This window comes from Ictidomys tridecemlineatus, chromosome 8, assembly GCF_052094955.1.
Source record: "Ictidomys tridecemlineatus isolate mIctTri1 chromosome 8, mIctTri1.hap1, whole genome shotgun sequence".
Lineage (NCBI taxonomy): Eukaryota > Metazoa > Chordata > Mammalia > Rodentia > Sciuridae > Ictidomys > Ictidomys tridecemlineatus.
In genome coordinates this window covers 11,308,884-11,330,606 of record NC_135484.1, presented here as the reverse complement: position 1 = coordinate 11,330,606, position 21,723 = coordinate 11,308,884, and the positions used below count along the sequence as shown (strand labels likewise).

Sequence of the window (21,723 nt, the reverse complement as noted above, 5' to 3'; positions counted from 1 at the left end):
ACGACTAGCTAGATTTAACATAATGTGTCGCTCTCCCTCTTCCTCTAGATCTATCTATCTGCACACATAATGCGTATGTACTTAAAAAATTGTGTGGTATGTAATAGATATATATCTATATAAGTAATTTTATCCATCAATCGAAACACAATCATAAAAAAGAAAGAAGATTGGAAGGGCTGAATCAATGAAGGGATGGGAGGTGGAGCAGAGAGCTCAGGGAGACCCCAGGGGACCAAATCATGCAGGACTTGGTTCTGGACCATGCACTCCACAGACAGAAAGCACATTCAGACGGAAAAGATACTGAGGAGTACACACTCGGGGCTTACTGGAGGATGGCTTAAGGGCTAGCTGGTTAGCAAGGGGAAGGGTGGCTGACAGACCAAAGAGCTGCTGCACACTGCACAGAAACCAGGCTACGAAGGTACCATCTTGAGGGTGTCCGTCCTGGCAATGTAGGGGAGGGCAGGGCTAGGAAGCTGTCAGACACCTCTGCATGTGTTTTTATTCCTGATTTTAGGCTTTTGCACTGCATCCTGAACCTTATGATTCTGTTCTGTTTCCCAGTTTCCATCCTATAAAAGCAGTCTTAGCTGAAGAGTGAGGCGACGTCACCTGATTTGGGGCTCTGGCCTGAGCCGGTGGTGATCATGCCAGGCTTGATATTATATCTTCTTGAGTACCGACATTTGAAATGGAGGATGCAACTTTTCTTACCATTGGACAGAAACAAACCCAGCGGGACATTCTTGGTTCTCTAAACCATGGGAAGGGGACCACAAACTAATTAGATTCTGTGCCTTAAGTTATACTGGCACTTAGTCTGTCACCAAGAAATATGTGAATTAAATAATCTAAAGAACTCATTGCATCAGAACCCATTTTTTTAAAAAAAAGTTCTTTTGTCTTTCCTCTGTTCCCTCTGTGGGTCAGATGCTGTTCTAGGCAGCAGAGAAGCAAAGAGGAAAGACAGTGTGCTGCCCTCACAAACTTCATTCTAAGCGTTGTGGATATTTTCTACCCAGGTTCCTAAGGTAGCATTGCTGTTCCTGAGGATGGCAGAATTAGGCATATCCTTTGAAATACCAAATTCTTTCAAAATATTTTTATCATCTTTTTTATTTTTGTGTCCCTGTTTCTCTAGGGCCCTAAACATGGATTTAGGTGCAGGATTTGGGTGCAGCAGAACTAGGCCTCCTGCCGTTGTTTACTACAAAGAGCTAAGGAGCTGTAACTTACAGTGGGACTTCTGTCATGTGCTTGGGACTTTTTGAGTAGGGTGGTATTGTGGATTGAATTGTGTCCCCTTGTTGGTATACTGAATATGAGAATGTGTCTGTATTTGGAAATAGGACTGCAGAGGTAAAGAATCAAGTTTAGACGACACCAGATGGGAGCAGTGTAGGCCCTGAAATCCAATAGACTGGAACACAGCCTCCTTCTTCCAAAGACCAACCTTCACAAATATCTGAAAAGCTCCAACTGTGATAAAAAAAAAAAAATAGTTCACAGAGTTGTCTCACCCATGGCAGGTTGTATATAATTAGCCAAGAGATGCTTTTGGAACTGGGAAAGCAAACTGTTCCTTCTTCCTGGATCATTGCCTACTTTTGTTGAACATTTGTTTTTTTTTTTTTTTTTTTTTTTTTTTAGAGAAATCTACTTGCTTCTCCTGGAAATCTTCTAAATGACACTTTTTAATGTAGATTCTCAAATTTTAAAAAATGGACTCCAACTTACAACCTGGCTTAAAGATACTGCTGAATTTGGTAGCATGTTGATGCTTTAAAAATTCTTTACTGTGCAGTATTATGACTTAGACATAAAAGAGACATTGGCTCTAACCTTGGCAGGCTGTGGAGCTCCTTGAGGGCCTGTCCCTCTGCACCAAAGGCCTTAAATAAAGCTCCCGTCCAGTCTCCGGCTACCCGGATATGCACACTGAAGAAGTCCTCCTGGGGGGCAGAGGTGAGGGTGAAGGGGTGCCATTCCAGAGGGGATATGGACGGGCACTGGATCAAGATGTACTGCCCTGGTGCCATTTTAAAGCCACGTTTTTTCATGTGAAGTTCTAGGACTGCAGACGGGTGGCTTACCACCTAAAATAGAGCAAGACCGTAGACAGTTGTTAGCTGTTTTATTCAGGTGAAGTCAATAAGAAAAGGGCTTTCATTTCACGAAAGTTTTCAAAATTTTAAATTGGCCTTTTTAAAGATATAAATTTCAATGATACCACTGCTTTCCGGGTTTGAACTTGAGCAGAGTGAAGTTCGTTCTTCACAGTGCTGTGGCGGACATTTGGGTAGCTGCATCCAGGTGCAACTTCATGCCCAGCACATGACTCTGTGTCTCCAGTGACCAGGCATCCCCCAGCACAGTTATCCAGTTTGAAGAAATATCAGCAAGTATAATCTGCATATCATTTAACTGTGCTTCAAGTTATTAAACTGCTCAACAAAAGCATTATTTCCATGCTTTTAAAAATCTAGGAAGAGTTTACTACCTTTGTCAATGACCTATAGGAATAAAACTGGATCTTCCTTCATGCTGAATGAGAAACAACCTTCTAGCTCTCAAATATTTATTTGTTAGGTCTTCTTTTGTTTTGACTAAACCTTGTCCAGTATCCTACCAGTATCCTGAGTTTTAGATGCCAAAAAGCATTGCACAAGGACTTAGGACCTTCAGTGAGAATCTATAACTCATTGCTTATTCAAGGAAAGAGCACATTTTCTACTTTGGATTTCCATCTTGTCTTTTGAAAAATCTCTCTAGATCTTTTTTTTTTTTTTTTTCTGGCAAGAGACATAAAGAAACAAAACCTAGTATCTAGACCCTGGGACAGACAGTACTTTTCCATTAAGAAGAACGTCTCAGTCTTTTACTCATTAGTTCTAGTTCTCTCCCTTCCAATGTTTGTTCTGATGCTGCGGTTAAATGGTCTCCCTAGTAACCGCTCTAGGTTTCCCCAGTTTTACAGCCTGGCTCTTGATGCAGCCTGACATCCTTTGGTGCTTTAACATAACGACAGCAACATTGAAACAGCTTAAAGCAGGAACAGGAGGCAATTTCTATATCTCTGCTTTCTTGAAGACTGTGAAGGGGATGTAGTATTCTGTTAAAGCTATACTAGTGGAGTGCTATAAGTTCTGTTAGGAGAGAATTTTTTTAGGCATTTAAAAAACTAGGGATGGTAAAGATATTTATAAAGCAACATCAAGGTGAAGGCTTTCTCTCTAGGCTTTACCTAGCACTATCATTAATTTGGTGGTTCCTATTTTATCCTAAACTCATTTCTATACTTAAAAGCTCAAGTCCATCAACTAATTGATGCACTTGAAAGTCTGAACTTAGAGATAATATTAAGATGGCCAGTGCATGCATATGTAAATAAATATTATTTATATCTTCCGAAGAACTGGTAATTAAAAAAGAAGAAGAGGATTAATATTTGGGAATGGTATTGCATTCAGAAATTCCTATACTTTTCCCTGATCAAAATGAAAATAAAAGTTTTTATTTTACTAATTATAAAAGGAATATATTCTGGTATTAAAAATTAAGCAATCTAAAATTAATATAAAGAGCCCTCACTTAAAAATCTACTATCTGAAAGTAAGCACTATTGAAATTTTGTTGATATTTGTATATTTAGATTTATCACTTTTTTTGGCAAGAAAAGGCATGGAAAACTTACCATATAAAATCAAATGTATACATAATCAGTTTTATGATTACTATATGGTAAATTAATCAGTTCTCCATTGAAATTTTGTATATTACTTACACATTTCACTATGATGAAGAATGTTGCAGTGGGGAAAAAAAAACCACTTAGGGTTGGGGTACAGTGCTTTATTCTTTGTCTCCTGGACAAGATTATTGGTCTCTTTCTATCTTGCTCTGCATAAAGAGTTGTGAGCCAGGATACTAAGACTGGGAACACTACCAAGGTGCACTCCACTCACCGGGGCAGAGCACTGTATAGGTCCTTCCTCTTTATTTTGAACCACCTTGTGCCCCTTCTTACCCTGAAGCTTCTGATTCCCTGTCCACTGCTCAGCAGTCCCAGGTGGGAGTGTACAGGCTTGAAAATGTTTATATGTTATTTGTATGTTTGCAAAATCTGTGTCTTTATATGGTGCATGAAGTTATTCTAGTGGAATACATACTCAACCCATCTGTCTTCCCAACCTAGAGAGAGACTGGAATAAGGAGAAATAAGGCAATTCCAGTGCTGTACTATAAACCTTTATTGGAATTCTGCATACCAGTCTGGAGCCCTGATCCCTGTCTTCAGTAAAATTAGTCACACTAAAAGATGCTCAGGATATAAGCAATTATTAGACAGAAGATGAGCCTCTAAATTACAGATAGTTCTGCAATAAAAATGGCAAATTAAAAACTTGGGCTAATAAAAAATTTTCATCTACACTCAGGCCTTTATTCAGACATAAAGCTCCACGCATACCTTGGTAATGACAACTTCTTGTTGAGATCGCCAGAACCTAATTATTCTTTCACATGCATACAAGACCACAGGGCCCAAAACCCATTTCCAAGCCTGCAGAGAGCAGAGAGAAAGAGAAAGGAAATGAAAACAGAATCCAAATATTTTCAATTTGAACCAAATCAATATATAATATGATGGGTTAGACATTTTCCTTTAACTTTGGCCCTGTTATCAACAACAAAGATGTCTCCCTGTATTAAATACTATAGCATTTAATTATTCCTTGAGGTCTACAAGCTTATTTAAGAGATTAAACTCTTCTATATTGGTTTTTATGCTTACTTGATCAATGATGTCTTTATGTAATTAGAAATAATTGAATTTGCAAAGAAATAAGGAAGCAGATTGATGTTTATGTTACATATGATAGGGTCATAAATGCTCCCAAACTCAGCCAAAGTCAAAGGCTTACAAAGCAGCATTACTCAGCCAACACAGGACATGAAAATTAAATGAAAAATCTCAAATAGTAATTTGAACATTGCATTACTAATATGGGGTCTGTCTGAATATAACACACACACACACACACACACACACACACACACCCCACACAAACCAATGTCCTCTGGAATAAAATATGAAGCTAGTTTCTTAGCCTCTTAAATCTTAGGTATAGAATCAGAACAAAAGAGTCATCAGTTTCTGGAGACCCAGGACAGTGAACATTCTGAATAAATCAGATACTCTGTTAACCTTTCATGAGCATAGTCTGCATTATAGATGATCGATTTACCAGCAGGCTATTCTAGGTGTTGTGCACAACACAGTGTCTTACCTAAGAAAGGGGAAGGAATGGGATCTTAAAATTGATGAAGGCTTGTATTAGGTTGGAAATGGAGTCATCCCATGAGGCATATGATTATTATCTTTTACAGTAGAGAAATTAAAGCTCCATAAGACCAAACAACCATCCATGGTCATCAGGCAATAAGGTGTCCATTCAAAATGTGAACTCAGATGTGCCTAACCATCTCAGTTTTTGCTGAGAACCGAGACCCTGGGCTGCCTCTTCCAGCATCTACCATGTAACGAAGATGCAAACAGGCTTCTTTCTATCCAACACTACAAATGGTCCTGAGGCTTGCTCTACAAAACATTAGAAACCAACCCATGAACTCATTGAATTTCAAGATGTTAAGGTTCTTATAAATCTAGCCCAATTCTTTTGTACAAGAAGAAAATTCAGGGTCCCTGGGAATGGGAAGGAGTCGCCTAAGGAGGCAGAGCCAGACCTCAAGCCGTGGAAAATGACCTCATGTTTCCTCTTTGGTACTCTAAATCCGCTCCCCTACATATGATAGGGTCATAAATGCTCCCAAACTCAGCCAAAGTCAAGAAAAGCAGCATTACTCAGCATTCCTCTCTTGGGAGCAGGAAGGGCCTTGCTTTCTTTTGAACTCAAGGGTTCTCTAAACCCTCACCAATGCACTCATTAATGACTCACTATTTACTTATCAGTTATTCTGCTCTGTCTCTTGGATTGACACATCACAGACTCTTTAGCATTATTTTACCTCTTTTGAGTTGTCTTTCTTGTTGGATTTCTTTCTTTTTTGGTTATTTCTGGCTCTGTCTGTATGGTGTCTCTTCTCTCCTGCACCAACCCTATTGGCTGCTTTCCTGGTGGCCTCTTGTGTGCCTCATAAAGGATGCACGTATGTAGGTAACAGAGCAATTTGACCCACTTATTCTTTTCTGCCCCCGTGGGGTTCAGCAACATGTTCAGATTAGCAGCGAGAACAAACCTCTTTGTCCACCTGGACTCGGGGGAGGTGGGAAAGATGATCAGGACAAGGCAAGAGATAGGAAGTGGCAGAAGGACAGGTTTGAATGCAGGAAATACAACCTTGGGTTCCTAATGCTTGAGTGAACCAGGAAGTGCTTACAGAACAGCTTTGGGTATTTACAGAAATTGCAAGAATGCAATTCTCTTTATGTGGGGTTAGAAAGGTATTTGGAAAATACACATTCTTTATGTATTTGTATAAATAATCTTCCATACACGTTTTAGAATGTTTAGACTCACATCCATCACTTGGGGTAGTGCCAAATTAACCACAGTCTCTGATATTTCCAAGGTGATGAAATGGGATGGGTTATTTTTCCTTTAATGATTAGTCAGGAAGGAGAATGCAAGCTATCAATCCATCTCATTACTAGTAAAGACACTGCTCTGGGAGGAGATAGCCCAGTTTCCTTCCCAATGAGACTCCTGGAACCCCTGGAAGTGAAAGAGTGAGGATGAGATGCACCCAGAGAAGAGCCTTAGGGAACTGGCTGGCCTTGGTGACCAGGACAGGCAAAGCAGAGCGAAGACAGGGGGTCCACACTCCTGAGCCAGAGGGATGGATGGTGAGGTGGCGCCTGCTCTGTGCTTGGAACTACACCTCCCCATCCTGTGCCTCGGGCCTTATGATGCTCAAATTTTCTGTTTCATAAAACAGGGAATGGTTGGAGAATTTTTTAAAAATCTAAGCTCCCTCAAAGCTTTGGCTTTATTCACAGAGATAAATGTGATGCTGAGGTTATGTACTTGTACACAGCATCAGAGACCTGACCAATAGATCTTGGGGAAAGGTCAGAGATCCAAGCAATCATTGAGGGGTGCAGAGGGAAAAGTCACAGCCACAGGGTCAGGAGCTCTGGTTCCATGATGTAGCTTTGCTGGGAATGTCCTTCGTGACCATAGGGGAGAAAAAACTCCTTGGACCCCAGTTTTTCCCCATCTATGAAATAAAGGAGCAGAATTATGCAGCATCTGAGTTTCTTCAATGTTAAAATACTGTGTCGATTCTCAGCATTATTTTTTCCTTCTTCGGAAATACTCAGAAAGTCATGGTACAGTGAGTATTTTATGATAGAAATAAAACTATGTTGATTTAAAAGCAGCAGTAATGAAACTTGTTTCCTCCGCTTTCACTCCTGGTTTTTCATTCCTACCAGAAAATAAGAACATGCTGGCTTTGATTTTATTTTATGTGTGTGTTTATGAATAGCCTCTTTTTCTAGACAATAAGATCTCCCGGGGCAGGAACCACAGCTCTGATTCCTGCGTCTGGTGAAATGCAAGCACTCAAGAGCCACGTGTAAAAGTTGCCTGAATTAACTCCCCCTCACCACTAATACCATTCCCTCGTAATTAAAAAAGTCCACCTGAAGATTATGACTGGCTGATATTGTGGTTAAATGAAGTGAGGTGCTTCCTGGGCTAAGGAGGACCCAGCATTTTTTGATATGGGATCACATGAGCCGTCCTGGAATCTGGAGTCCCCTTGTGCGGGTAGTTTGGGGTAGAAAGGAGGAGTCAGACACATGGGAGGGGGGTGCCAGGTGTAACTGAGGGAATGAAGGGAATGTTCAAAGCATTCTTTGTCCCCACGTAGGGATCGGTGTACCACAGAAGGTGAACCGGCAAATACTCTACTGATAAAAACACTGGGAGAACCCACTGAAATCAGAGAGGAAAAAAGAAAGAAATGGAGTCTTGCAAAGACTGGGTAAGGCATGGTGCAGTGAAGCACAGGAGCCCTTCCTTGTCCTTGGGATGACTTTCGGATTCAGTCTATGAGACATCAGAGAGAATATTGTACCGTTCAGCCAAGCGGTAATTGCACAGCCCACACACACTTTGAATCAGGATCCATTAAAAGTAATGGGAAAGAGTGACACCCTGAGTTTGGGTGTGCAAGGAGGTGTAGCAGGGGAGAGTTAACGGAGAGATGGTAAGTTCCCCCCTCTTAATGATAATTAATGTCAGCATACACTGCTGGGAGCAGGCCCTGGTCTGCATTCATGAGGTGTGGGAGAGTATTGATTTTTTTATGGAGATGCTGTAGCTGAAAATTTTAGAGAGGCATTCATGTTCCTCATTAATATGCAGGCTGAATCGTGGCTACTGAGAGTTGAGTTTAAGACAGAGACAATCTATACTGGCCATTAAAAGAACCACAGTCTAACGGGCACATCTATTTCAGTTGTCTCAGTTTTAAACATTCCTCCCAGTAGTTTTACCCTTAAAACCTGGTGCTTAATTTAATATTTTGAGGGTTTAACAAAAAGCTATTATTTATATTCTTCTGATGTTGATGACTTAATTTCCTAAATCCCCATCATTCGCATATTAGTATATTCTGTTTATGCTACCTATTTTTGGACACTTGTTTCCTCCTCGTTTTAATCTACTGGCTTTAATTATTTTCCCTCATGCATCACCCAGCTGTCCCAAAGGTTCGCACCATTTTAAGACCCTGGATGCGACCAAATAGGATTGTTATTTCTATTTACTTATGCTACCAACTATAATGACTGCAACATACTCAGAAATCTTACTTTGGAGATCTATGGACATTACCATCTACTCAAATTAATTAAGTCTATTCTTGGATAACAGTGCTATCATTTCATCCACGAGAGCCTAATTAGAAAAAGAAGGAAATGAATTGGACGCCCCGATTTTTCAATCCCAAAAAACTGTAGGAAGGAAGAAATAAAGGAAGGGAGCAAGGAAGAAAGCAAGCAGGCAACCTTATAAAGAGGGTTTGGTTCTCACTTGGCCCTAGCAATCCGAGGTTGAGAAGGGATGCTGTTAATTCTCAGAGTGGAGAAGGCAGCTACGCAGGGGGACAGGCAACCGAGGAAGCAGGAGGGCAGAAGGTAGCTAGGCACACGCTCATTCCTCCAGAGCCGTTACTGTGCTATTATGGATCCCCACAATGTCTGACATCCATATTTAAGTATAAGTAGAAGAACACATTTCAAAGCTGAACAGAGTGCTTTTGGCAGTAAACCTCTTTTAAAATTATCCTTAACTGGATTTCTCCATTAGTACACTTAATAAAGAGTGGGCTTTCTCTAGTGGTGACATGAGCTGTTCTTTTTTTTCAGGCATATAAAAGCTCTAGTTATCTTAACTGTGGGGACAGTTATTTTTAAAAGCTGCTGGGTTCATTCTTACCGAAGGTTCCTTGCCAGAAAACTGAGGCACAGGGCACAGGGCAGTCGCCCGCCATTCAGTATAGCGGTCTCTACAGAAGGTGACATTGTGCAGCAAGAGACTCTCCGGAGTTTGACCTCGAATAATTTGACTTATTAAAAAAAAAAAAAGCACACACACACAAATGTCAAACTGATTTTGTGCAGTTTTGTTATACCACAAGATTCATGTATTTTACAGCAGGCTCTGGATCAACAATTCTATTGCTTAAAATCTGGGCTGTCACTCATTTTCCTCAGCATCTTTAAAAATAGGCATTTAAAAAGCTTTGGATAACTTTGAAGATCCCAGAAAAGAAGTGCCCCTCTGTGGTATCCTGTGCTAAATTGAAAGTGTCTATATTAGAGAATTCATAATGAAGGAAATTGTTTGAACACATCCTTTTGTAGACTGTTGAATTTAATTAGGTTTCATCTCGTCCTGATTGCTGATTTGGGCTAATTGGCTAACTTTGTACTATTTGGTTCTTTTGCAGATTGATTTAACTTCTACCCTTCTTAGTTTGTTTCTGAGAGCTTAGAACTTTTCAAGTAAAGAAGCCAAAAGAAGTGCCCTGAATAATGGTTATTTTTCCCCCCAGTGAGCACTAGCAGCCTTAGTGTATGACAGGGTCAAAATAGGTCACTATGAAGTATGTCTTTGAGACTGTATTGATAAATTTAAGAGTGCAAAGTGAAGGCAGCCTTCATGAATGAAGCGCTGGATGAAGAGTCCTGTAATTCTGTTCTATTATATTTGTCAGAAATGTACTACCAAGTGACCTTTGACAGACTGCTTTGGTTCCAGCTCCTGGGGTCACACACTGGTGTACTGACAGTGAAAAGCACCAGACTTTGAGGTCACATAATTTGAGGGTTGTGTAGTGCCTCAGTGTTTATGAATAAGATGCACCGATTTATTTTGCCAATAAAAAATAGACTCTTGGACTGAGATATTTTAGTATGTCACACAAATCCATGTCCTGGACAGCCTTTGGCATTACAAGGCATGGGAGGAGGAAGCAATAATGCCTCTGGAAAGAGCTTGGGGTCAGTTAGAACTGATGTGCTGGTCTCTGTCTGGGTCTGTTTTATGGACGTCATCCAAACCTGATAGCACACCTTCGAGTTGATGAGCAAAGCTTTGATCTCCAGGTGCAAATAATGTCCAGACATAGCAAGGGTGAACACTGAATGGGAGCCAGAAGAGGGGCACTGTGAATGTCACTGCATCCATTGCCAGGCCTTAGACAATGTTTCCTGGACTAGGTCCCAGAGGGTTCTACAAATGAAGTTATCTTTAACATTTAAAAAAGGTTTTTGAACGTCTCCATCTATGTCATCCCATAATAGGTAGATTAGTGGGCTTTAACACATTCCAGTAATCCTACTTTTACTTGGCATTTTGTATAGAATTTTGCAAATTACTTTTGCTGTAAACAGTAGCTGTAGAACACTTCAAGCTGAGAAGATTAAATGAAGCCCTGATCCCCAAATAAGCCTTTCAACTAGGTAAAAATGACTAAAAAATTTCATCTTGAAGTGTTATTTGGATATCAAAAAAGTATCTCCAATGAAACACTGCCCACTGAAGTCCACTGCTTCTACAGTGCACCAGGGTGTGGACCAGGGAACACGGGTTAGAGGGGTGACTTCTGGGAAGAGGATCTCTACACACCCATGGACATGGATAGAAAGAGCCTCCCAAGGTGCCGGGGGCAAGAGCTGGGCATCGGAAGAAGGCAGAATTGACATCTCTGAATGGAACACTGGGCCACACCCTCCACTCTGTCTGCCCCAAGTACAAATAAATAGGAAGGTTGAGGTGTGCACACTCCCAAGAGCCAACGGCAGACACTCTAAAGCTGAAACAAAAGAGAAAGTCTTTAACCTGTTACCAGCATAAAAAGGAAGGTTGACCAGGATATAAGGATTAGCAGTGGGAAGGGCACTCTTGTTAGTGTAAAATACACCCCCAGGGGTACCCCTCCTTGTATAATGTGCGCACAGTGTGTGCACAATGTGTGCATGTCAGACAAGCACCTGGACACGCAGCTTGCAATGAGGCAACGTGAAAGTGTCACCCCTTCGAGAAGTGGGGCCTGGGCAGGAAGGAGCATCTCCTATAGGGAGGGAGTTTGGAGGGGACAGCTGACTTGCTAAGGTGCGAATCTAAAAGAGCTGTCTCGGGGACCCAAGGGGACCACCGAGTCGCCAAGGCGCTGCCCTCCCAGGCCAGGCGGGTGGGGTTGCGCACCTGCTCTTCTGCGTCTGCGCAGAAGCTGAGCCCTTGGGGTCCAGCCCCTCGTGTGCGCGCTCTGCAGGGGCACAGGCGGGAGAAACCCGAGTGAAAGAAGGTGTTCAGCTAGTCGGGACCGAGGAGGAGCCGAGAGGTGTTTGCACCACCGCCTGCCACGTGTTTCTGGAGGACGAAGGTAAGCCTTAAAAACATGGAGGGTCCGTTCGTTCTTCAAGGGCTTCTTAAAAGTAGGGGGTTGTGGCTCCGGGGTAGAGCACTTGCCTACCATGTGTGAGGCCTGAGTTCGATTCTCAGCACCACATATAAAGAAATAAATTAAATAAAGGCCCATCAACAGCTAAAAAATATTTTAAAAATAGAGGTTTAATTCCCTAAGGATTGGGAATTAAAGGTCTGACTCTGCCATTCATTCACCTGGGACCTTGAGTGCCACTGGACTCCTCCTTGTGAAAGGGGACACCCTCACCTTTTCTACTTTCAAGATTGTCGTCAGGGTCAAATTGATCCTGCAGATGGATATCCAATGGGGGGAAAAACACCAGTCGATGAAATGAATAAAAAGGGCAAGCTCATTTGTAGACAGCCATTAGTGAATTCAGGTCATTAAGGAACTGACACGTACAGGTGGGTACATTGTGCACCCTTGAATACTTCAGGTGCTGGTCCAGCTTCTCCGTGAGGGTCAACACTCTGCAGGTGCGGAATGCCAGAATCAGTCCTCATAGAGGTATCTGAGAGGTCACATGGGGAAACTAAGACTCAGAGAACTCAAAACACTTGTGCCCAGTCACTCTGCTAAATAGGGGTAGAGTTGATCTCTGGAGCCCAGGTCTGGCTGGTCATCTCAAACGCTCTGTGCTCTCCTGCACACCGGTCTGCCTAGTTGATGGATTTGGCTAAGCAGAAGTGAAATCCAGATGTCAAAAAATATATCTCCTGACTAATCCCACATAAATTGGATTGCAGAAACAGGTACAGAATGAAACATAGATCTGCTGTCACCCAGCATTCATTAGAATTTCTGAATCTTATAAACATGTCAAGACTCACTAACTGAGTGAGCTTGGAAAAATAAATAAAATACCCCTCTACCTAGGTGACTTATTTTTCAGTATCACAAAGAGAAGTTTGCCACAGTGGGCATGCATTGTCACACTTAATAGGCGTCCTGTTGTCACCGCACGTCGGGTTCCTTTATTAGAAGGACTTCCAAAGATTTTGACGTTCATGGAGATAATAATCTGAACATGCTGAACATAACTTGGACTTACCCTGCGCCGTGGACAGCCAGGCTGATGAAGAAGATGGTGAAAAGATGGTGCGTGTACCAGAACAGCTCATAGGAGAACTGCCTGATGAACTCTGTTGAAGAGGTCACGATCAAGACCAAAGCCAGAGAGAGCACCAGGCCCGTAACGCCCGCTACTGTCGACAGCAGCTCAGCGGTTGGGTTCTAACAGAAACGGACGCCTCGACATTAATATCTCATACACTTTGTAGGTTTTAGAATCAACACTTGAAGGTCCAAGCAAAGAGCCATTCACAATGTTTTGCTTAGAAGCCTATTAGCTGGATAAGATTTGGGAACAACTCAAGAAATGAGTTCCCTCACCCTTCCATCTTTCCCTGTGCTTAGCTCGAATTTTATGAAGTGCCATGTCATTAACTACAATTTTTTTCCCATTTATACACATTAATTTTCATGTCCAACTTACTGTATTGGGTAGACATTAGCATAAAATATAAAGAGAGCATTTTAAGATAGAATATAGCAAGTCAATCCATGTTGTTAAGTTTTTAATTTTTAAAATAAAAAATGTGGATCACCATGCTTAATTGCATTTTAACATTAATAAACACATTTTTTTTTTTGAGAAGTCCCTTAGGGGCATTCCTAATACAGCAGCTGCACACTCTGTTCCCCTGGTAGTTCTTCCTAGCTCTTGCTTTTTAATTGGAAAGACCATGACTTGCATTTCTTTCACGCCACCTTAGGGGGCCTGAAATAAGGCTTGGTAAATCCTAGGTGATCAATAAAGGTACAGCTATTCTTTTCTGGTGGATACTCCCAAAAGGCCTGAATTCTGACCCAAGAGTGCAAGGGACAGTTAAATAGTCTTTTAGAATATGAAGCAGAAGGCGTTTGGTTTTCATTGCGAGTTTCCCATATTCCTGCCCAGTCATTAGTATTCATACGTTGTGCTACTATCGCTGAGCCAACCATGAGCTCAATAAACTCACACTATATCTTTTGTCAGTAAAACCTCATTAATTTGGGCTGCTTTGAGATCCGAAGGTAATTTGGACAGGGACTTCTCCATTGTTTATTTTTTCCTCACAAGGCAAAGAGTGAAAATAAAATTGAAAGGGGTCTGTCTAAAACATTTAAAGGAGGTTTTTGCAAGTATACTTGAAATCCATTTCCAGCATATGCTGTGCTAATTTCAAATCATCCTTCTTTGACTATTAAGGCAAATTTCCTCTTTTCTCGCAACACGTTTATAGACTGGTTTGAGTTGCAATGAATCCTCTAAAGCAGTCCCCCTCCTTTTCTTCCCAATTGCTGTGTAATACACTTTGTGTAATTGATATCATCTCTCTCCAAACACCCCAACTTAGAGGGCTTTCTGAGCTTAGTTAGTGCCTACATAGTATATTGCTTAAAAAATGTAAAAGTAATTGTGTTAATTATTTTGTTCAATGGCTTTAAAAGTTACTTATCATGTATTCTGTTTATTACATGATCTTTTTAAAATGTTGATAATTATTCTTATATTTGTGTAGCACTGGATTTTCTGGAGCTTTCGGGGGGAAATGGGTTAGCATCCGTGGGCGCACAGTGATGGGAGAGGTCTGCCCACGTGCTTAGGACATGTGCAGTTTTGATTTGTCACTGTGAAATGTGTGCTTCTAACTGCCGTCAAGTGAGCAAAGGAACTCAACCTGATCAATGGCTCGATATTGAATTATCATCTTAGGGGAGTTAGGAGTTTAACATGGGAGAATCACTCCCAAAACAGATTTTGAATTTTCCCCCCTTCAGTAAATCTGTAGGAGTGAAATGGTCACTCATGGAGAGGGCCCAGATAACAACAGAGAGATTTCTACTGCTGCGTTGTGTTGCTTTCAAAGCCCTTTTCTTGGAAAATATAGACCTTTTAACACGGTCACCATGCTGGACACATATTGCAGTATGGGAGTACGTGGAAGAGAGTTGGGGTCAACCACCAAGGAAGAGTTCTGGAGGAAGGATTGTCCTTTTCTCCAAGGGTAGTGGGTGTGTCTACATTTGGGGTTTCCTCCCCACAGGTGCTGCCACTCTGTGCATATGGGTCATGAGCATCAGTGGGGTCACGAGCCGTGGAGGTCTCATTATGAAATTAGCTTCTTTACCTCGTGCCTGTTTTCATGTGGGCCAAAATATGAGGTGTAGGAGAAGGGATCCAGGAAACAATTTGCAAATTGAAAATGAAGACATCCAATTTATAATCTCTGCATTTAGATGGGACTCACATTCTTTATGAGTCTAACCAGTGGGGGGAAAAACTGATCATGAGCTGCTTTGGAATTTTAAAACATTAGGTTTTTACATTAGGTGACTACATTCTTAAGTACCACCTATATATTTTCACTACAAATTAATTAATTGGCATGTGTTTCCGCTTTGCTCATAACCTCCCAGGAACATGAATGGTTGAAAAAATAAGTTTAAAAAGGTGAAAATGATAATAACGTTTGGCATAAACGTCTTCTCTCCAGATCTTGTATTAAAAGCTATTGAAATATATATTTTTTTTTCCTGATAAAGGGATGAGATAAGGAAGGATTTTTCAAATGGGAAACTGGAACTCACTGTGTGGAAGGTCCGGACAGGGTTGAGGTAGCTCTCATTTGGGGTGTTTCCGAGCTTGGAAAGTGCTGCCAGGAGTCCCTCCGCATCCTCCGACTGGCTCAAGTGGTAGCGCTCGAGGTTGAACAAATGGGCCACAATGTGGATGGCTGAGGATGAGGAGATGACATAGGTAGGACATGCAACATGTGGATTTTGTCCTTTGTAGTTACTCAGAAATGCGATGCCACTGTGATCAGGTTTCTCTGTTCTGGTTTTCACACTCCCCAAGGAAAATTGATTTACTTATGCATCTTTCCCAGTGTCTTGAATAGAGTGGATCAAATGCTTCTGAAAATGGTGTGTGATTCACCACATTCGTTTCAGTTACGTTGAGAAAGAAAGCAATTCTCAATTCAACATAACAATTTTAAACATACAGCCTCTAGAAGTGGAATAGGTCTTACGATATCACAACATAATTATATATAAGATATAATTCTTAAAGAAGACATGTGCATGTAGATAAAAGTGTGAAATTTCTTAAGAAGGCAGAAAGCATTCCTCTGGAATTCTTCATACACTCTGATATATTTAATGATATACATGAATGATACCAGGATATATTGATTTTGTTTTCTTTCAGACATCATATTGTATACATTTTAGCATTTACGTCTAGGTATACATATCCACATGTCTCGTGGAGTTGAATGTATTAGTCCTACTGTATTGAAATACACCAGTATTTATGGAACTAAAATACCCTCTCCATATTCTTGAAAAGTAAATTCTGTGCTTTCTAGTTTTGAGAATGGGTGAATAAGATCAGGGACACAGAATTATCTAGATGGCTGAGGATTCTGGGTCTGATGTTCCTCCACCTGTCTTGTGAAATCTTCCGGGCCGCCAGCAATCACAGTGTCTAGACAACTGCATGCTTTTGCTCTGGAACCCCAGCTGGGGAGCTGGTTGACACCTGCCTTTGTGATCAGACTCAGTGGAGGACTCATTTCCTGGGATTGGGATATAGGCAATTCCCCAGTTGATATCTCGTCTCTCTCTCTTCTATTATAGTATATACCAGTTGTGGGTGAATTATGAGATTCTCCATGGTTGTCCACTGTAGGTGGAGGTGCGTAAGAGAAGAGGCAAATGTGACCAGCAGAAACTTCTAGAATATTGGTGTCATTTTGGTCCCTGTGGTCCTAATCACATATTTATTTAGAAATGCCATTTTCTGTTTAGAAGAGATTTTCTGTTACCCTAGTCTTTTTTATCAGAACTATTGCCTTTTCTGCCTTTCAAAGTTTTACTCATGCTCTAAGACCTAATTCAGAAAGTTGTTTTCTGTTATAAATTCTCCACTTCCATAGGCACAGCTGATATTTTGATTACACGATTTCTCAGAAATGATTGTTGTGTTTATTTATGTTTGTGTCCCCAAAGGACTTTGACTCTTCGAGATTTAGTCCTCCTTAAAACTTTTGTGTGTGGCCCATTGCTTAGCACCAGCAAGTACTTAATAATTATTTTCTCAGTGGCTGTGATATTATAGAAAGGTAGAAGGGATAAAGAAAGGGTCAGGAAATCAATGGATTCAACATTGACTAGAGACGTATATCTGCTGGCATATATGTCTAGCACATTTTTCTTCATGCTTTAATAAGTTTGAACTCAAATCAAACATTACTTTTAGTTGTGACTCACCAAGGAAAGCAAGGCATATGATAGTGCTTCTGCATTTACGATGTTTGTTGCCTGTTTGTGAATTCAGTGAGGTTTGCACTGAAGAGAGTATACTTTCTCCTATGTGCTGCTATGGTTTGGGGGTAGTTTGGGGAAAGGTGTGTGTATTAGAAGTGTGGTCTCCAGTGTGACAATGTGGAGAGGGCCCTTTAAGAGGTGGGGCCTAGTCGGAGGTCTCACTGGTGGCTCCGTGTCTGGCTTCCTGTCTCACCATTACTCGCTGTCTCTCTCTCTCTGTGTGCTCCAGCCCTGGTGCCTCTGCCAGGAGGTGATGCAGCAATAGGGCTCGTGCCAGAGCTAGCACCATGTTGTTTGGAATTTACACCTCCAAAGTGGTGAGCCAATGCGTCTCTCTTTTTTTTTTTTTTATAAAGCACCCAGCCTTACTGTTTCTTTACAGTAATGGATAATGGACTAATACATGAGCTTTGTTGACATGTGGCCGTGGCTATGAGAGAGCTGCCTCGTTTAGCCTCAACAGCCACAAAGCCAGAAAAGCTCCTCCAGTAGCCGTCTCTTCCAAAATGCTGTACATACACTGGGAACTGTTTGCCAATTTGAACACACACATCGTCCAGTGCCACAGTTCAGCTGCAGCAAAATAACCGGGGGGTGACGAACAACTTGTGTACATTGATACAGCAGGAGTAGGAGCCCTTTATTGTAGGACAGGAGGGGTATTTATGCATTCCCCACAGCTTATCTAATTAACATAAACTAGATACAGCAGTCAACCAATAAGGAATCTCCACACTTAATGACTCGCTGGCGTTACTTCACAAACCACTCCCTCTGCAAAATGCCAGGCGCCATCCTGACTTGTTTACAGACCCTAACAGTCCAGCATTTCTAATTACTATTTTCTGATAATAACCTCAGAGTTGTTAAAAACAGGTGGTATTTCTCATATTTGAATGTCTACACCAGGCGTTGTTAGAAATGCATAGGCATATCATCCGATTAACCCTCAGGGATTAGTCTTAGTCCTGTTGTATAGACCAGTGTTCAAAAAGTTCATGGCAAAGGTGAGATCAAACCCCGTTTATGTGACTTCAGGGCCCCATCTTTTGACATATAGGCTTTACTGCTTTTTGGACTAAAAATATATAGTTCTGCCTTACTGTTTTCTCAGAACAGGGCTCTCCCACAAGTTTAGGTAAAGCTCTGTGAATGGCTTACTGATGCCCCTAATCTACCATTCTTAATTAAGGCTGATGACCGATGGTGACATTTGGTGTCCTTATTGTGAGCTGGTGTAACTGCCCCTTTGCCTATCACTTGAGATACCCAGGTACTCCTCCTATTTCTGATTTTCCCTCCTCCTCCTATTTCTGATTCTCCCACCAAACACTAAGGCACTGCAGAGAGACTAGAGCTGTTCCCATTTTATAGAAATAGAAACCAAACTTCAGATTAAAATAAAATAAGTGACCAGTGTACTATTGCATAATCCACAGGGGACAGTCAGAAAGAGAATATGGAATAAATTCTCTTATGTTCTTCTGTTTTTATAGCATTCCTCCCCCATGTAATGAGCTGTTGATCACAATCTGTTTTCTATTAGATTGATTTCCACATGAGGATTTGACACTGTTAAACTAAATTTAAGTGTGTGGATTGAATGAACAAAGATATTGAACTATTTATTTATTCTTATTGCCAGGTCTCTCCTAACAGAGCTGAAGAATCTAATGAAGTAGGATAAGAGAGCCCAGGACACTTTTCAAGAGGTGGCTTCTGAGGGAATAGGCTGAAAACCACTCTCCTCGGTATTTTTCACGAATTTGAAATTCGTTTCTTCAGGGTTTCTTTGCTTCAGTGCCTCCATTTTGTTTTTGCTTCACAAGGCAGAAGATAAAAGGTGGGATATTTTATCTATCTCAGGAACTCTCAGAGCGAAAACTGTGTATGCCCATTTTTGTTTATCTAAACATTTTATTTTCCTTTTAGATCAGATCCTAATGTTATTGTGATCTTGGCTCAGAAATAAAGCTAGGCCAGCTACTCCATCCAGGGCTGCCGGGACTTCAGAGATACCAGGGGAGGCGTTGTTCTTGTTCTTTTTTCAGACATTGTATTTTCTGTTCTCTCTTTTATACATTTCACTCTTTTAAAATACGAATAACCATGCTACCTATGTCATGGTGGCAGTTGCTCAAAAGAGGTGATAAAGTGCTGGTGGTATGGCTTGACTTTTCTCTCTCAGTCGTCAGGACCATTTCACGTATTAGATTTGTTGTTTGCATGCGGCACAAAGAACATGGAGGTGTTATCTAATTTCATTAAGCCCCGTTTTTTTTTTTTTAATCTGTAAAGTGAGTGGATTGGAGGAAACTACAGTGTATCTTAACTTCCTTCCACCTATGTAGCTCTGAATCTTTCTCTGAAGTTAAACAGGGATGTTTAAGATCCAAAAAGGACCTTCAGACTACTATTAGAGTAATAATGCAAATGTGAAATTCATGTTTTCTATAGTTTTCAAAGTCAGCGCTGGTTTAGACGGGACTCGTCAGTCTTGCAGTAAATCCAGTGGAATCAACTACACAGGGGAGCTCTTCCAGGTGTCCCTGTGGACTTTCCATAGTACACACTGCTCTACCCTCCTTGGAAGAGCCAAGATGCAGGGGCCAGGACTGTAGCTCAGTGGTGGAACACCTGGACTGGCATAGGACAGGCCCTGGGTTTGATCCACAGTGTAAAAAACAAAAACAAAAACCAAAACCAAACCAAAAAAAAAAAAAAATCCCAAAAAACAAAAGCAAAAAACTGAGATGCATAACCCACCCAAATGCTCCAGGCTAAAAGGTGCTATAACTGGGTCTTTCTACAATTTTATTTTCTCACCAAAGTTACTTTTAAAAGAGAGTAGCAATCTTGGAAATACTACACATGCACATTTAATTGGTGTGTGAACTTCTGAGTTCAAATAAGGAGCTTTTACTGAACAGTGAACAAAAAAAAAAAGAAAAAAAAATCATAAAGGCTACAATTAGAGCCAGCTGCCCTGAGATAGTTCTTTTTCCTTCTTTCATTCCTTCTTATTTTTCTGAAGATCAAAGGACACATAACAGAGGGGAATTTTGGAAGTGTGGTCAGTTCTAGCTGTCTCTCTGCCTGCCCGGCAGTGATAACAGTCATTTTGGAGTTAGTCACCTCCTAATTAAGCAGCCTTTGGAAACAGGGACCAGGACAAATCCTGAATGCACTTCTGCAGCCAGAATTTGGCCGAGACTTTGGAATTTGCGGTCTGATTTCTGCAGGAAGACCCATTGATTCTGGCACCCTGGGCCTGCTGTGTTTGTGAATTGAATTAGATCCCTGTTGGGCAGGACTGGAGGTGGAGCGTCTTTGGGGCTCCCAGTCCCTCCAGCAGAACTGGTTAGTAGCAATTCTTTGGGGGTCGGGCCCTGAAGAGCTGGGGCTCTTGGTGCTCTTCTCTTCCACAGCGGCCTCCAAATCTTTGCTTTTTTCCAGAACCTTTATTCTGAGCTCTCTGCTCTCAAGTTGCCCCTGTTCTGTTTATTGATGTTTGTAAACTAATTTTAGCAACTCATCAGAAACTGCACTCAGGGTAATTGTGCACCCCTGAAACCTGGCAGACGCAAGCCGTGGAATTTGCTGGAAAGAGCTGCCTAGGTCACTATTTACAGCCTCCTTTGATGGAAGCTCAGGCTCAAAGTACTACTTTTCAATTGGAGGGGTCTTCAAGGTCTGCCGTGGACCAGGGAATCCAGAAAGATCCACATTAATAAGAACGGAGAGGCTGTGAAAGTACGATTTTTATACCGGTGGGGTTATAGGTGCCTGAGCATGATTTATTAGTGTTTGAAGAATGCTCCGGCAGCTCTTATCATAGGCAGGCAAGCAGGGAGGCAGGAAGCCAGAAGAAGAAGGGCTCCTGTCACTGCGTTTTCGGTGATGCCCTTGATTATAGAGACCATTGTTTCTCCTCTTCCCTCCTCCTCCCTAGCCTGCTTCCACCAGTCTCTAATTACATCCTTTAATGATCTGACCAATTAAAGCCTGCAGTTCAACTTGGAGGGGAACGGATGAGAAATTAGAGTCTGGCACGCAAACTTCAATGTGGATGCACTTCTCCCAAGGTTACACACCTCTATTAAGCCAGTCGACTATTTGAAAAGCAGCATAATGGGCGAGGCTAATAAAATAAGCGCAGGGACATTGCAGCTGCTCTCCTGTGAATGCACCAGAAGGACAAAATGTGGAAAGCAAGGTGTAGCTATGAAACCAGGGTTTAGCTTGGTTTTTTTTTTTTTTTTTTTTTTTTTTTTTTTTTTTTTACCCCCTAAAAGCACAGTTGCCAGCCGCGTTGCTTAGTTGATGTGAAATGTAATAATTGCTTTGTCAGGCTTTGGGAGAAGCGGAGAGCTTTCT

General features: G+C 41.4%; 1 protein-coding gene across 1 annotated transcript in view; it reads right to left on the bottom strand.

The window, feature by feature from the left end:
* The window catches only part of Nox3 (NADPH oxidase 3), a 53,629-nt gene that overhangs the window by 27,564 nt on the left and 4,342 nt on the right, over positions 1–21,723 (bottom strand). The window contains exons 5-9 of the mRNA XM_005321391.2: positions 15,604–15,749; positions 13,022–13,203; positions 9,474–9,603; positions 4,475–4,567; positions 1,849–2,102 (exon numbers count right to left, since the gene is read on the bottom strand). Of these exons, the coding sequence (XP_005321448.2) occupies positions 1,849–2,102; positions 4,475–4,567; positions 9,474–9,603; positions 13,022–13,203; positions 15,604–15,749 (805 nt within the window). The remainder of the gene's footprint in view (positions 1–1,848; positions 2,103–4,474; positions 4,568–9,473; positions 9,604–13,021; positions 13,204–15,603; positions 15,750–21,723) is intronic.